This window comes from Oncorhynchus keta, unplaced genomic scaffold (genome assembly GCF_023373465.1).
Source record: "Oncorhynchus keta strain PuntledgeMale-10-30-2019 unplaced genomic scaffold, Oket_V2 Un_contig_4464_pilon_pilon, whole genome shotgun sequence".
NCBI classification, from domain to species: domain Eukaryota; kingdom Metazoa; phylum Chordata; class Actinopteri; order Salmoniformes; family Salmonidae; genus Oncorhynchus; species Oncorhynchus keta.
This window is the reverse complement of record NW_026287783.1, coordinates 119540-132470: the sequence shown is the minus strand read 5'-3', so window position 1 is coordinate 132470 and position 12931 is coordinate 119540. Positions and strand designations below refer to the sequence as shown.

The following is a 12931-nucleotide window of genomic DNA, read 5'->3' as shown; positions in this document are numbered from 1 at the left end:
CACAGTATTTCTGGTTTCCTTCCCTCTGGACAGGGCAGAGCAGGGTAAATACTGATCTAGATCAGGACACAGTATTTCTGGTTTCCTTCCCTCTGGACAGGGCAGAGCAGGGTAAATACTGATCTAGATCAGGACACAGTTTCCAGTCCCTGTTTTTTGGATTATCAGTTTTTTGGGGCGGAAAACAGCAACGGACAGGAAGACCCGACACGAACCAGGAAATGGATGTGAATTTATAGAGGAGTTCAGTTATTCTCAATTATCAACATGTTTAAAAGGGAATGGGCCCATAACCTAGTCAGTAGTAGTAGTAGTATTAGTCTGTTAGAGGACTAGTTATGGGCCCATAACCTAGTCAGTAGTAGTAGTAGTCTGTTACAGGACTAGTTATGGGCCCATAACCTAGTCAGTAGTAGTAGTAGTCTGTTACAGGACTAGTTATGGGCCCATAACCTAGTCAGTAGTAGTAGTCTGTTACAGGACTAGTTATGTGTCATAACCTAGTCAGTAGTAGTAGTAGTCTGTTACAGGACTAGTTATGGGCCCATAACCTAGTCAGTAGTAGTAGTAGTAGTAGTCTGTTACAGGACTAGTTATGTGTCATAACCTAGTCAGTAGTAGTAGTAGTATTAGTCTGTTACAGGACTAGTTATGGGCCCATAACCTAGTCAGTAGTAGTAGTAGTATTAGTCTGTTACAGGACTAGTTATGGGCCCATAACCTAGTCAGTAGTAGTAGTAGTAGTAGTAGTCTGTTACAGGACTAGTTATGGGCCCATAACCTAGTCAGTAGTAGTAGTAGTCTGTTACAGGACTAGTTATGGGCCCATAACCTAGTCAGTAGTAGTAGTAGTCTGTAACAGGACTAGTTATGTGTCATAACCTAGTCAGTAGTAGTAGTCTGTAACAGGACTAGTTATGGGCCCATAACCTAGTCAGTAGTAGTAGTCTGTTACAGGACTAGTTATGTGTCATAACCTAGTCAGTAGTAGTAGTCTGTTACAGGACTAGTTATGTGTCATAACCTAGTCAGTAGTAGTAGTCTGTTACAGGACTAGTTATGTGTCATAACCTAGTCAGTAGTAGTAGTCTGTTACAGGACTAGTTATGGGCCCATAACCTAGTCAGTAGTAGTAGTCTGTTACAGGACTAGTTATGGGCCCATAACCTAGTCAGTAGTAGTAGTCTGTTGCAGGACTAGTTATGGGCCCATAACCTAGTCAGTAGTAGTAGTAGTAGTCTGTTGCAGGACTAGTTATGGGCCCATAACCTAGTCAGTAGTAGTAGTAGTCTGTTACAGGACTGGTTATGTGTCATAACCTAGTCAGTAGTAGTAGTAGTCTGTTACGGGACTAGTTATGTGTCATAACCTAGTCAGTAGTAGTAGTCTGTTACGGGACTAGTTATGTGTCATAACCTAGTCAGTAGTAGTAGTATGCTACAGGACTAGTTATGGGCCCATAACCTAGTCAGTAGTAGTAGTATGCTACAGGACTAGTTATGGGCCCATAACCTAGTCAGTAGTAGTAGTCTGTAACAGGACTAGTTATGGGCCCATAACCTAGTCAGTAGTAGTAGTCTGTTACAGGACTAGTTATGTGTGATTGAAGTGATGTCATGAAAGAGTATTTTGAAAGATCAGCATGTCATCAACCTCCTCAGTGTGCTACAGAGCAACACTGTTTAATAACGATTAGTGCTATCTGGGATCCTTGGGATGTCCATACCCTAAATCCGAACCCTAAATCCGAACCCCTAAATCCGAACCTCTAAATCCGAACCTCTAAATCCGAACCTCTAATTCCGAACCTCTAATTCCGAACCTCTAAATCCGAACCTCTAAATCCGAACCTCTAAATCCGAACCTCTAAATCCTAACCACTAAACCCTAACCGCTAACCCCTAACGCCTAAATTAACCCCTAAACCCTAACTCCTAAATCCTAACCCCTAAGTTCCTAAGTTCAATGCATTTAGTTGACTCCCTACTAAGTTCAATGCATTTAGTTGACTCCCTGCTAAATTCAATCTAATAGTTGATTCCCTACTGAGTTCAATACAGTGTGGGCCTAACACTGGGGGCGAGTGGGCCTAACACTGGGGGCGAGTGGGCCTGACACTGGGGGCGAGTGGGCCTGACACTGGGGGCGAGTGGGCCTGACACTGGGGGTGAGTGGGCCTGACACTGGGGGCCTGACACTGGGGGCGAGTGGGCCTGACACTGGGGGCCTGACACTGGGGGCCTGACACTGGGGGCGAGTGGGCCTGACACTGGGGGCGAGTGGGCCTGACACTGGGGGCGAGTGGGCCTAACACTGGGGGCGAGTGGGCCTGACACTGGGGGCGAGTGGGCCTGACACTGGGGGCGAGTGGGCCTGACACTGGGGGCCTGACACTGGGGGCGAGTGGGCCTGACACTGGGGGCGAGTGGGCCTGACACTGGGGGCCTGACACTGGGGGCGAGTGGGCCTGACACTGGGGGCGAGTGGGCCTGACACTGGGGGCCTGACACTGGGGGCCTGACACTGGGGGCCTGACACTGGGGGCCTGACACTGGGGGCCTGACACTGGGGGCCTGACACTGGGGGCGAGTGGGCCTGACACCGGGGGCGAGTGGGCCTGACACGGGGGCGAGTGGGCCTGACACCGGGGGCGAGTGGGCCTGACACCGGGGGCGAGTGGGCCTGACACCGGGGGCGAGTGGGCCTGACACCGGGGGCGAGTGGGCCTGACACCGGGGGCGAGTGGGCCTGACACTGGGGGCGAGTGGGCCTGACACTGGGGGCGAGTGGGCCTGACACTGGGGGCGAGTGGGCCTGACACTGGGGGCGAGTGGGCTTGACACTGGGGGCGAGTGGGCCTGACACTGGGGGCGAGTGGGCCTGACACTGGGGGCGAGTGGGCCTGACACTGGGGGCGAGTGGGCCTGACACCGGGGGCGAGTGGGCCTGACACTGGAACTGCAACATTGACAGTTTTGGTGTAACATGGCGACCCTCTATTTGTCTCCTCAGAGCTGCAGAAGGAAGAAGATGAGGAGCAGGGTCGTCATGGGTACCGTCCGGATCGCCCTCCAGCCCCACGTAGAGTCAGCTTCAGCCAGGACACCTCTCACCCCTACTACGATGTGGCTCGACACGGGATCCTACAGGTCACAGGTAACCAGGACACCTCTCACCCCTACTATGATGTGGCTCGACACAGGATCCTACAGGTCACAGGTAACCAGGACACCTCTCACCCCTACTACGATGTGGCTCGACACAGGATCCTACAGGTCACAGGTAACCAGGACACCTCTCACCCCTACTACGATGTGGCTCGGCACAGGATCCTACAGGTCACAGGTAACCAGGACACCTCTCACCCCTACTACGATGTGGCTCGACACGGGATCCTACAGGTCACAGGTAACCAGGACACCTCTCACCCCTACTACGATGTGGCTCGACACAGGATCCTACAGGTCACAGGTAACCAGGACACCTCTCACCCCTACTACGATGTGGCTCGACACAGGATCCTACAGGTCACAGGTAACCAGGACACCTCTCACCCCTACTACGATGTGGCTCGACACAGGATCCTACAGGTCACAGGTAACCAGGACACCTCTCACCCCTACTGCGATGTGGCTCGACACGGGATCCTACTGGTCACAGGTAACCAGGACACCTCTCACCCCTACTATGATGTGGCCACAGGGATCCTACAGGCCACAGGGATCCTACAGGCCACAGGGATCCTACAGGTCACAGGGATCCTACAGGGATCTGACAGGCCACAGGGATCCGACAGGCCACAGGGATCCTACAGGTCACAGGGATCCTACAGGCCACAGGGATCCAACAGTCCACAGGGATCCAACAGGTCACAGGGATCCTACAGGTCACAGGGATCCTACAGGTCACAGGGATCCTACAGGCCACAGGTATCCTACAGGCCACAGGGATCCTACAGGCCACAGGGATCCTACAGGCCACAGGGATCCTACAGGGATCCTACAGGCCACAGGGATCCTACAGGTCACAGGGATCCTACAGGCCACAGGGATCCTACAGGCCACAGGTATCCTACAGGCCACAGGTATCCTACAGGCCACAGGGATCCGACAGGCCACAGGGATCCGACAGGCCACAGGGATCCGACAGGTCACAGGGATCCTACAGGTCACAGGGATCCGACAGGGATCCTACAGGTCACAGGGATCCTACAGGGATCCTACAGGTCACAGGGATCCTACAGGGATCCTACGGGTCACAGGGATCCTACAGGGATCATAGGGGCCACAGGGATCCTACAGGTCACAGGGATCCTACAGGGATCCTACAGGGATCCTACAGGGATCCTACAGGTCACAGGGATCCTACAGGTCACACCTCCTAACCCTAACCCTTGACACACCTGTATTTGAGGAGTTTCTCCCATTTTTCTCTGCAGATCCTCTCAAGCTCTGTCCGGGTTGCATCGCTGCACAGCTATTTTCAGGTCTCTCCAGAGGGTTCAAGTCCGGGCTCCGGCTGGGCCACTCAAGGACATTCAGAGACTTGTCCCAAAGCCACTCCTGTGTTGTCTTGGCTGTGTGCTTAGGGTCGTTGTCCTGTTGGAAGGTGAACCTTCACCCCAGTCTGAGGTCCTTCGCACTCTGGAGAAGGTTTTCATCAAGGATCTCTCTATACTTTGCTCCGTTCATCTTCCCTCGATCCTGACTCGTCTCCCAGTCCCTGCCGCTGAAAAACATCCCCACAGCATGATGTTACCACCACCATTCTTCACTGTAGGGATGGTGCCAGGTTTCCTCCAGACGTGACACTTGGCATTCAGGTCAAAGAGTTCAATCTTGTTTTCATCAGACCATAGAATCTTGTTTCTTTAGGTGCCTTTTTGCAACTCCAAGCGGGCTGTCATGGGCATATTACTGAGGAGTGGCTTCCGTCTGGCCACTCTACCATAAAGGCCTGATTGGTGGAGTGCTGCAGAAATGGTTGTCCTTCTGGAAGGTTCTCCCATCTCCACAAAGGAACTATGGAGCTCTGTCAGAGTGACCACCGTCACCTCCCTGACCAAGGCCCTTCTCCCCAGATTGCTCAGTTTGGCCGGGCAGCCAGCACTAGGAAGAGTCTTGGTGGTTCCAGACTTCTTCCATTTAATAATGATGGAGGCCACTGTGTTCTTGAGAACCTTCAATGCTGCTGATATTTTTTGGAACCCTTCCCCAGATCTGTGCCTCGACACAAACCTGTCTCGGAGCTCTACGGACAATTCCTTCGACCTCATGGCTTGGTTTTTGCTCTGACATGCACTGTCAACTGTGGGACCTTATATAGACAGGTGTGTGCCTTTCCAAATCATGTCCAATCAATAGAATTTACCACAAGTGGACTCCAAGTTGTAGAAACATCTCAAGGATGATCAATGGAAACAGGATGCACCTGAGCTCAATTTCGAGACTCATAGCAAAGAGTCTGAATCCTTTTGTAAATAAGGTATGTGTTTTTTATTTTTATAGATTTTCCAAAAAAATATCTATTTTTGCTTTGGCATTTTGTGGTAATGTGTGTGGATCGATGAGGATAATATGTATTTCATAGATTTTAGAAAAAGTCTGTAACAAAAGGGTCTGAATACTTCCTGAATGCCCTGTATCCTGTTGGGCCAACCTGTCCTAAAGGTGAAAGGGTCTGAATACTTCCTGAATGCCCTGTATCCTGTTGGGCCAACCTGTCCTAAAGGTGAAAGGGTCTGAATACTTCCTGAATGCCCTGTATCCTGTTGGGCCAACTTGTCCTAAAGGTGAAAGGGTCTGAATACTTCCTGAATGCCCTGTATCCTGTTGGGTCAACCTGTCCTAAAGGTGAAAGGGTCTGAATACTTCCTCAATGCCCTGTATCCTGTTGGGTCAACTTGTCCTAAAGGTGAAAGGGTCTGAATACTTCCTGAATGCCCTGTATCCTGTTGGGCCAACCTGTCCTAAAGGTGAAAGTGTCTGAATACTTCCTGAATGCCCTGTATCCTGTTGGGTCAACCTGTCCTAAAGGTGAAAGGGTCTGAATACTTCCTGAATGCCCTGTATCCTGTTGGGTCAACCTGTCCTAAAGGTGAAAGGGTCTGAATACTTCCTGAATGCCCTGTATCCTGTTGGGTCAACCTGTCCTAAAGATGAAAGGGTCTGAATACTTCCTGAATGCCCTGTATCCTGTTGGGTCAACCTGTCCTAAAGGTGAAAGGGTCTGAATACTTCCTGAATGCCCTGTATCCTGTTGGGTCAACCTGTCCTAAAGGTGAAAGGGTCTGAATACTTCCTGAATGCCCTGTATCCTGTTGGGTCAACCTGTCCTAAAGGTGAAAGGGTCTGAATACTTCCTGAATGCCCTGTATCCTGTTGGGCCAACCTGTCCTAAAGGTGAAAGGGTCTGAATACTTCCTGAATGCCCTGTATCCTGTTGGGTCAACCTGTCCTAAAGGTGAAAGGGTCTGAATACTTCCTGAATGCCCTGTATCCTGTTGGGTCAACTTGTCCTAAAGGTGAAAGGGTCTGAATACTTCCTGAATGCTCTGTATCCTGTTGGGTCAACCTGTCCTAAAGGTGAAAGGGTCTGAATACTTCCTGAATGCCCTGTATCCTGTTAGGCCAACCTGTCCTAAAGGTGAAAGGGTCTGAATACTTCCTGCTGAATGCCCTGTATCCTGTTGGGCCAACCTGTCCTAAAGGTGAAAGGGTCTGAATACTTCCTGAATGCCCTGTATCCTGTTGGGTCAACCTGTCCTAAAGGTGAAAGGGTCTGAATACTTCCTGAATGCCCTGTATCCTGTTAGGCCAACTTGTCCTAAAGGTGCGAGAGAAATATTCCAGACATCGTCTGGGACAGTTGTGGGATGCGATAGATCCCAAATGAATACAACCACAAGCATCAAAACACCTTTTAAAAGCAATGAAGCTGATGCATCAGATCAGAACGTTTTGGCTTGAAAATCGTCACTAAATGGCAGCAATGCACCTGGCAGGAGGCTATGAGCACCAGTGTACCTGGCAGGAGGCTATGAGCACCAATGTACCTGGCAGGAGGCTATGAGCACCAATGTACCTGGCAGGAGGCTATGAGCACCAGTGCACCTGGCAGGAGGCTATGAGCACCAATGTACCTGGCAGGAGGCTATGAGCACCAATGCACCTGGCAGGAGGCTATGAGCACCAATGCACCTGGCAGGAGGCTATGAGCACCAATTCACCTGGCAGGAGGCTATGAGCACCAATTCACCTGGCAGGAGGCTATGAGCACCAGTGTACCTGGCAGGAGGCTATGAGCACCAGTGTACCTGGCAGGAGGCTATGAGCACCAGTGTACCTGGCAGGAGGCTATGAGCACCAGTGTACCTGGCAGGAGGCTATGAGCACCAATGTACCTGGCAGGAGGCTATGAGCACCAGTGTACCTGGCAGGAGGCTATGAGCACCAATGTACCTGGCAGGAGGCTATGAGCACCAATGTACCTGGCAGGAGGCTATGAGCACCAATGTACCTGGCAGGAGGCTATGAGCACCAGTGTACCTGGCAGGAGGCTATGAGCACCAGTGTACCTGGCAGGAGGCTATGAGCACCATTGTACCTGGCAGGAGGCTATGAGCACCAGTGTACCTGGCAGGAGGCTATGAGCACCAGTGTTCCTGGCAGGAGGCTATGTGCACCAGTGCACCTGGCAGGAGGCTATGAGCACCAGTGCACCTGGCAGGAGGCTATGAGCACCAATGTACCTGGCAGGAGGCTATGAGCACCAATGTACCTGGCAGGAGGCTATGAGCACCAATGTACCTGGCAGGAGGCTATGAGCACCAATGTACCTGGCAGGAGGCTATGAGCACCATTCACCTGGCAGGAGGCTATGAGCACCAATGTACCTGGCAGGAGGCTATGAGCACCAGTGTACCTGGCAGGAGGCTATGAGCACCAGTGTACCAGGCAGGAGGCTATGAGCACCAGTGTACCTGGCAGGAGGCTATGAGCACCAGTGTACCTGGCAGGAGGCTATGAGCACCAGTGTACCTGGCAGGAGGCTATGAGCACCAATGTTCCTAAATGGCAGCAATACACCTGGCAGGAGGCTATGAGCACCAGTGTACCTGGCAGGAGGCTATGAGCACCAGTGTTCCTAAATGCATTAATTAGCGGGGAAAACACCATTCTCAAAGTGATTCTCTGTGTAATGCTGTCTTATAAAGGGGCATTGTTTTTATGGTGAAAAATGATCTTCCCCAAAAACTGTAAACTGACACGGTGTCTATGTGTTCCAGTTAGGCTCTACACCGGTTCTAATAAGGATTAATGTGCTGATGTGCTCTCTCCTCCTCCTGTTCTCTCTGTTTTCTCTCTGTTCTCTCTCCTCCTGTTCTCTCTCTCCTCCTGTTCTCTCTGTTTTCTCTCTGTTTTCTCTCTGTTCTCTCTCCTCCTGTTCTCTCTCTCCTCCTGTTCTCTCTCTCCTCCTGTTCTCTCTCTCTCTCCTGTTATCTCTCTCTGCTCCTGTTATCTCTCTCTGCTCCTGTTCTCTCTCTCTGCTCCTGTTCTCTCTCTCCTCCTGTTCTCTCTGTTTTCTCTCTGTTTTCTCTGTTCTCTCCTCCGGTTCTCTCTCCTCCTGTTCTCTCTCTCCTCCTGCTCTCTCTCTCTCCTCCTGTTCTCTCTCTCCTCCTGTTCTCTCTCTCCTCCTGCTCTCTCTCTCTCCTCCTGTTCTCTCTCTCCTCCTGCTCTCTCTCTCTCCTCCTGTTCTCTCTCTCCTCCTGTCCTCTCTCTCCTCCTGCTCTCTCTCTCTCCTTCTGTTCTCTCTCTCCTCCTGTTCTCTCTCTCCTCCTGTTCTCTCTGTTTTCTCTCTGTTCTCTCTCTCTCCTGTTCTCTCTCTCCTCCTGTTCTCTCTCTCTCCTCCTGTTCTCTCTCTCCTCCTGTTCTCTCTCTCTGCTCCTGTTCTCTCTCTCTGCTCCTGTTCTCTCTCTCTGCTCCTGTTCTCTCTCTCTGCTCCTGTTCTCTCTCTCTGCTCCTGTTCTCTCTCTCTGCTCCTGTTCTCTCTCTCTGCTCCTGTTCTCTCTCTCTGCTCCTGTTCTCTCTCTCTGCTCCTGTTCTCTCTCTCTGCTCCTGTTCTCTCTCTCTGCTCCTGTTCTCTCTCTCTGCTCCTGTTCTCTCTCTCTCCTCCTGTTATCTCTCTCTGCTCCTGTTCTCTCTCTCTGCTCCTGTTCTCTCTCTCTGCTCCTGTTATCTCTCTCTGCTCCTGTTCTCTCTCTCTGCTCCTGTTCTCTCTCTCTGCTCCTGTTCTCTCTCTCTGCTCCTGTTCTCTCTCTCTGCTCCTGTTCTCTCTCTCTGCTCCTGTTCTCTCTCTCTGCTCCTGTTCTCTCTCTCTGCTCCTGTTCTCTCTCTCTGCTCCTGTTCTCTCTCTCTGCTCCTGTTCTCTCTCTCTGCTCCTGTTATCTCTCTCTGCTCCTGTTCTCTCTCTCTGCTCCTGTTCTCTCTGTTCTCTGTTCTCTCCAGGTGATGATAACTATGGCAGGAAGCTAGTGATCTTCAGTAGCTGCCTGATGCCCCCCTCCCATCAGCTCAACCACCACCACCTACTGCAGTGAGTCAGGACAACCATCATACGATATGTGTTGTTTATGTACACTTGACCCGTAGTAGCTCTATGTAGTCCATATCTACCTCTATGGTCTGTTCTGCTCTATGTAGTCCATATCTACCTCTGTGGTCTGTTCTGCTCTATGTAGTCTATATCTACCTCTATGGTCTGTTCTGCTCTATGTAGTCCATATCTACTTCTATGGTCTGTTCTGCTCTATGTAGTCTATATCTACCTCTATGGTCTGTTCTGCTCTATGTAGTCCATATCTACCTCTATGGTCTGTTCTGCTCTATGTAGTCCATATCTACCTCTATGGTCTGTTCTGCTCTATGTAGTCCATATCTACCTCTATGGTCTGTTCTGCTCTATGTAGTCCATATCTACATCTGTGGAATGTCCTCTATGGTCTGTTCTGCTCTATGTAGTCCATATCTACCTCTATGGTCTGTTCTGCTCTATGTAGTCTATATCTACCTCTATGGTCTGTTCTGCTCTATGTAGTCCATATCTACCTCTATGGTCTGTTCTGCTCTATGTAGTCCATATCTACCTCTGTGGAATGTCCTCTATGGTCTGTTCTGCTCTATGTAGTCCATATCTACCTCTATGGTCTGTTCTGCTCTATGTAGTCTATATCTACCTCTATGGTCTGTTCTGCTCTATGTAGTCCATATCTACCTCTATGGTCTGTTCTGCTCTATGTAGTCCATATCTACCTCTGTAGAACGTCCTCTATGGTCTGTTCTGCTCTATGTAGTCCATATCTACCTCTGTAGAACGTCCTCTATGGTCTGTTCTGCTCTATGTAGTCTATATCTACCTCTATGGTCTGTTCTGCTCTATGTAGTCCATATCTACCTCTGTGGAACGTCCTCTATGGTGTGTTCTGCTCTATGTAGTCTATATATACCTCTATGGTCTGTTCTGCTCTATGTAGTCTATATCTACCTCTATGGTCTGTTCTGCTCTATGTAGTCCATATCTACCTCTATGGTCTGTTCTGCTCTATGTAGTCCATATCTACCTCAGTGGTCTGTTCTGCTCTATTTAGTCCATATCTACCTCTATGGTCTGTCCTGCTCTATGTAGTCCATATCTACCTCTGGTCTGTTCTGCTCTATGTAGTCCATATCTACCTCTATGGTCTGTTCTGCTCTATGTAGTCCATATCTACCTCTATGGTCTGTTCTGCTCTATGTAGTCCATATCTACCTCTGTAGAACGTCCTCTATTGTCTGTTCTGCTCTATGTAGTCTATATCTACCTCTATGGTCTGTTCTGCTCTATGTAGTCCATATCTACCTCTATGGTCTGTTCTGCTCTATGTAGTCCATATCTACCTCTGTGGAACTGTCCTCTATGGTCTGTTCTGCTCTATGTAGTCCATATCTACCTCTATGGTCTGTTCTGCTCTATGTAGTCCATATCTACCTCTGTAGAACGTCCTCTATGGTCTGTTCTGCTCTATGTAGTCCATATCTACCTCTGTAGAACGTCCTCTATGGTCTGTTCTGCTCTATGTCTGTCCATATCTACCTCTGTATAACGTCCTCTATGGTCTGTTCTGCTCTATGTAGTCCATATCTACCTCTATGGTCTGTTCTGCTCTATGTAGTCCATATCTACCTCTATGGAATGTCCTCTATGGTCTGTTCTGCTCTATGTAGTCCATATCTACCTCTATGGTCTGTTCTGCTCTATGTAGTCCATATCTACCTCTATGGTCTGTTCTGCTCTATGTAGTCCATATCTACATCTGTGGAATGTCCTCTATGGTCTGTTCTGCTCTATGTAGTCCATATCTACCTCTATGGTCTGTTCTGCTCTATGTAGTCTATATCTACCTCTATGGTCTGTTCTGCTCTATGTAGTCCATATCTACCTCTATGGTCTGTTCTGCTCTATGTAGTCCATATCTACCTCTGTGGAATGTCCTCTATGGTCTGTTCTGCTCTATGTAGTCCATATCTACCTCTATGGTCTGTTCTGCTCTATGTAGTCTATATCTACCTCTATGGTCTGTTCTGCTCTATGTAGTCCATATCTACCTCTATGGTCTGTTCTGCTCTATGTAGTCCATATCTACCTCTGTAGAACGTCCTCTATGGTCTGTTCTGCTCTATGTAGTCCATATCTACCTCTGTAGAACGTCCTCTATGGTCTGTTCTGCTCTATGTAGTCTATATCTACCTCTATGGTCTGTTCTGCTCTATGTAGTCCATATCTACCTCTGTGGAACGTCCTCTATGGTCTGTTCTGCTCTATGTAGTCTATATATACCTCTATGGTCTGTTCTGCTCTATGTAGTCTATATCTACCTCTATGGTCTGTTCTGCTCTATGTAGTCCATATCTACCTCTATGGTCTGTTCTGCTCTATGTAGTCCATATCTACCTCAGTGGTCTGTTCTGCTCTATTTAGTCCATATCTACCTCTATGGTCTGTCCTGCTCTATGTAGTCCATATCTACCTCTGGTCTGTTCTGCTCTATGTAGTCCATATCTACCTCTATGGTCTGTTCTGCTCTATGTAGTCCATATCTACCTCTATGGTCTGTTCTGCTCTATGTAGTCCATATCTACCTCTGTAGAACGTCCTCTATTGTCTGTTCTGCTCTATGTAGTCTATATCTACCTCTATGGTCTGTTCTGCTCTATGTAGTCCATATCTACCTCTATGGTCTGTTCTGCTCTATGTAGTCCATATCTACCTCTGTAGAACGTCCTCTATGGTCTGTTCTGCTCTATGTAGTCCATATCTACCTCTATGGTCTGTTCTGCTCTATGTAGTCCATATCTACCTCTGTAGAACGTCCTCTATGGTCTGTTCTGCTCTATGTAGTCCATATCTACCTCTGTGGAACGTCCTCTATGGTCTGTTCTGCTCTATGTAGTCCATATCTACCTCTGTAGAACGTCCTCTATGGTCTGTTCTGCTCTATGTAGTCCATATCTACCTCTATGGTCTGTTCTGCTCTATGTAGTCCATATCTACCTCTATGGTCTGTTCTGCTCTATGTAGTCCATATCTACCTCTATGGTCTGTTCTGCTCTATGTAGTCCATATCTACCTCTATGGTCTGTTCTGCTCTATGTAGTCCATATCTACATCTGTGGAATGTCCTCTATGGTCTGTTCTGCTCTATGTAGTCCATATCTACCTCTATGGTCTGTTCTGCTCTATGTAGTCTATATCTACCTCTATGGTCTGTTCTGCTCTATGTAGTCCATATCTACCTCTATGGTCTGTTCTGCTCTATGTAGTCCATATCTACCTCTGTGGAATGTCCTCTATGGTCTGTTCTGCTCTATGTAGTCCATATCTACCTCTATGGTCT

At 49.1% G+C, this 12931-nt stretch overlaps 1 protein-coding gene across 1 annotated transcript in view; it reads left to right on the top strand.

Moving 5' to 3' along the window:
* LOC127924695 (rho GTPase-activating protein 8-like) overlaps positions 1-12931 on the top strand; it is a 66392-nt gene that overhangs the window by 22641 nt on the left and 30820 nt on the right. Inside the window, 2 exon segments of the mRNA XM_052509405.1 lie at positions 3013-3156; positions 9507-9594. Coding sequence (XP_052365365.1) covers positions 3013-3156; positions 9507-9594 — 232 coding nt within the window.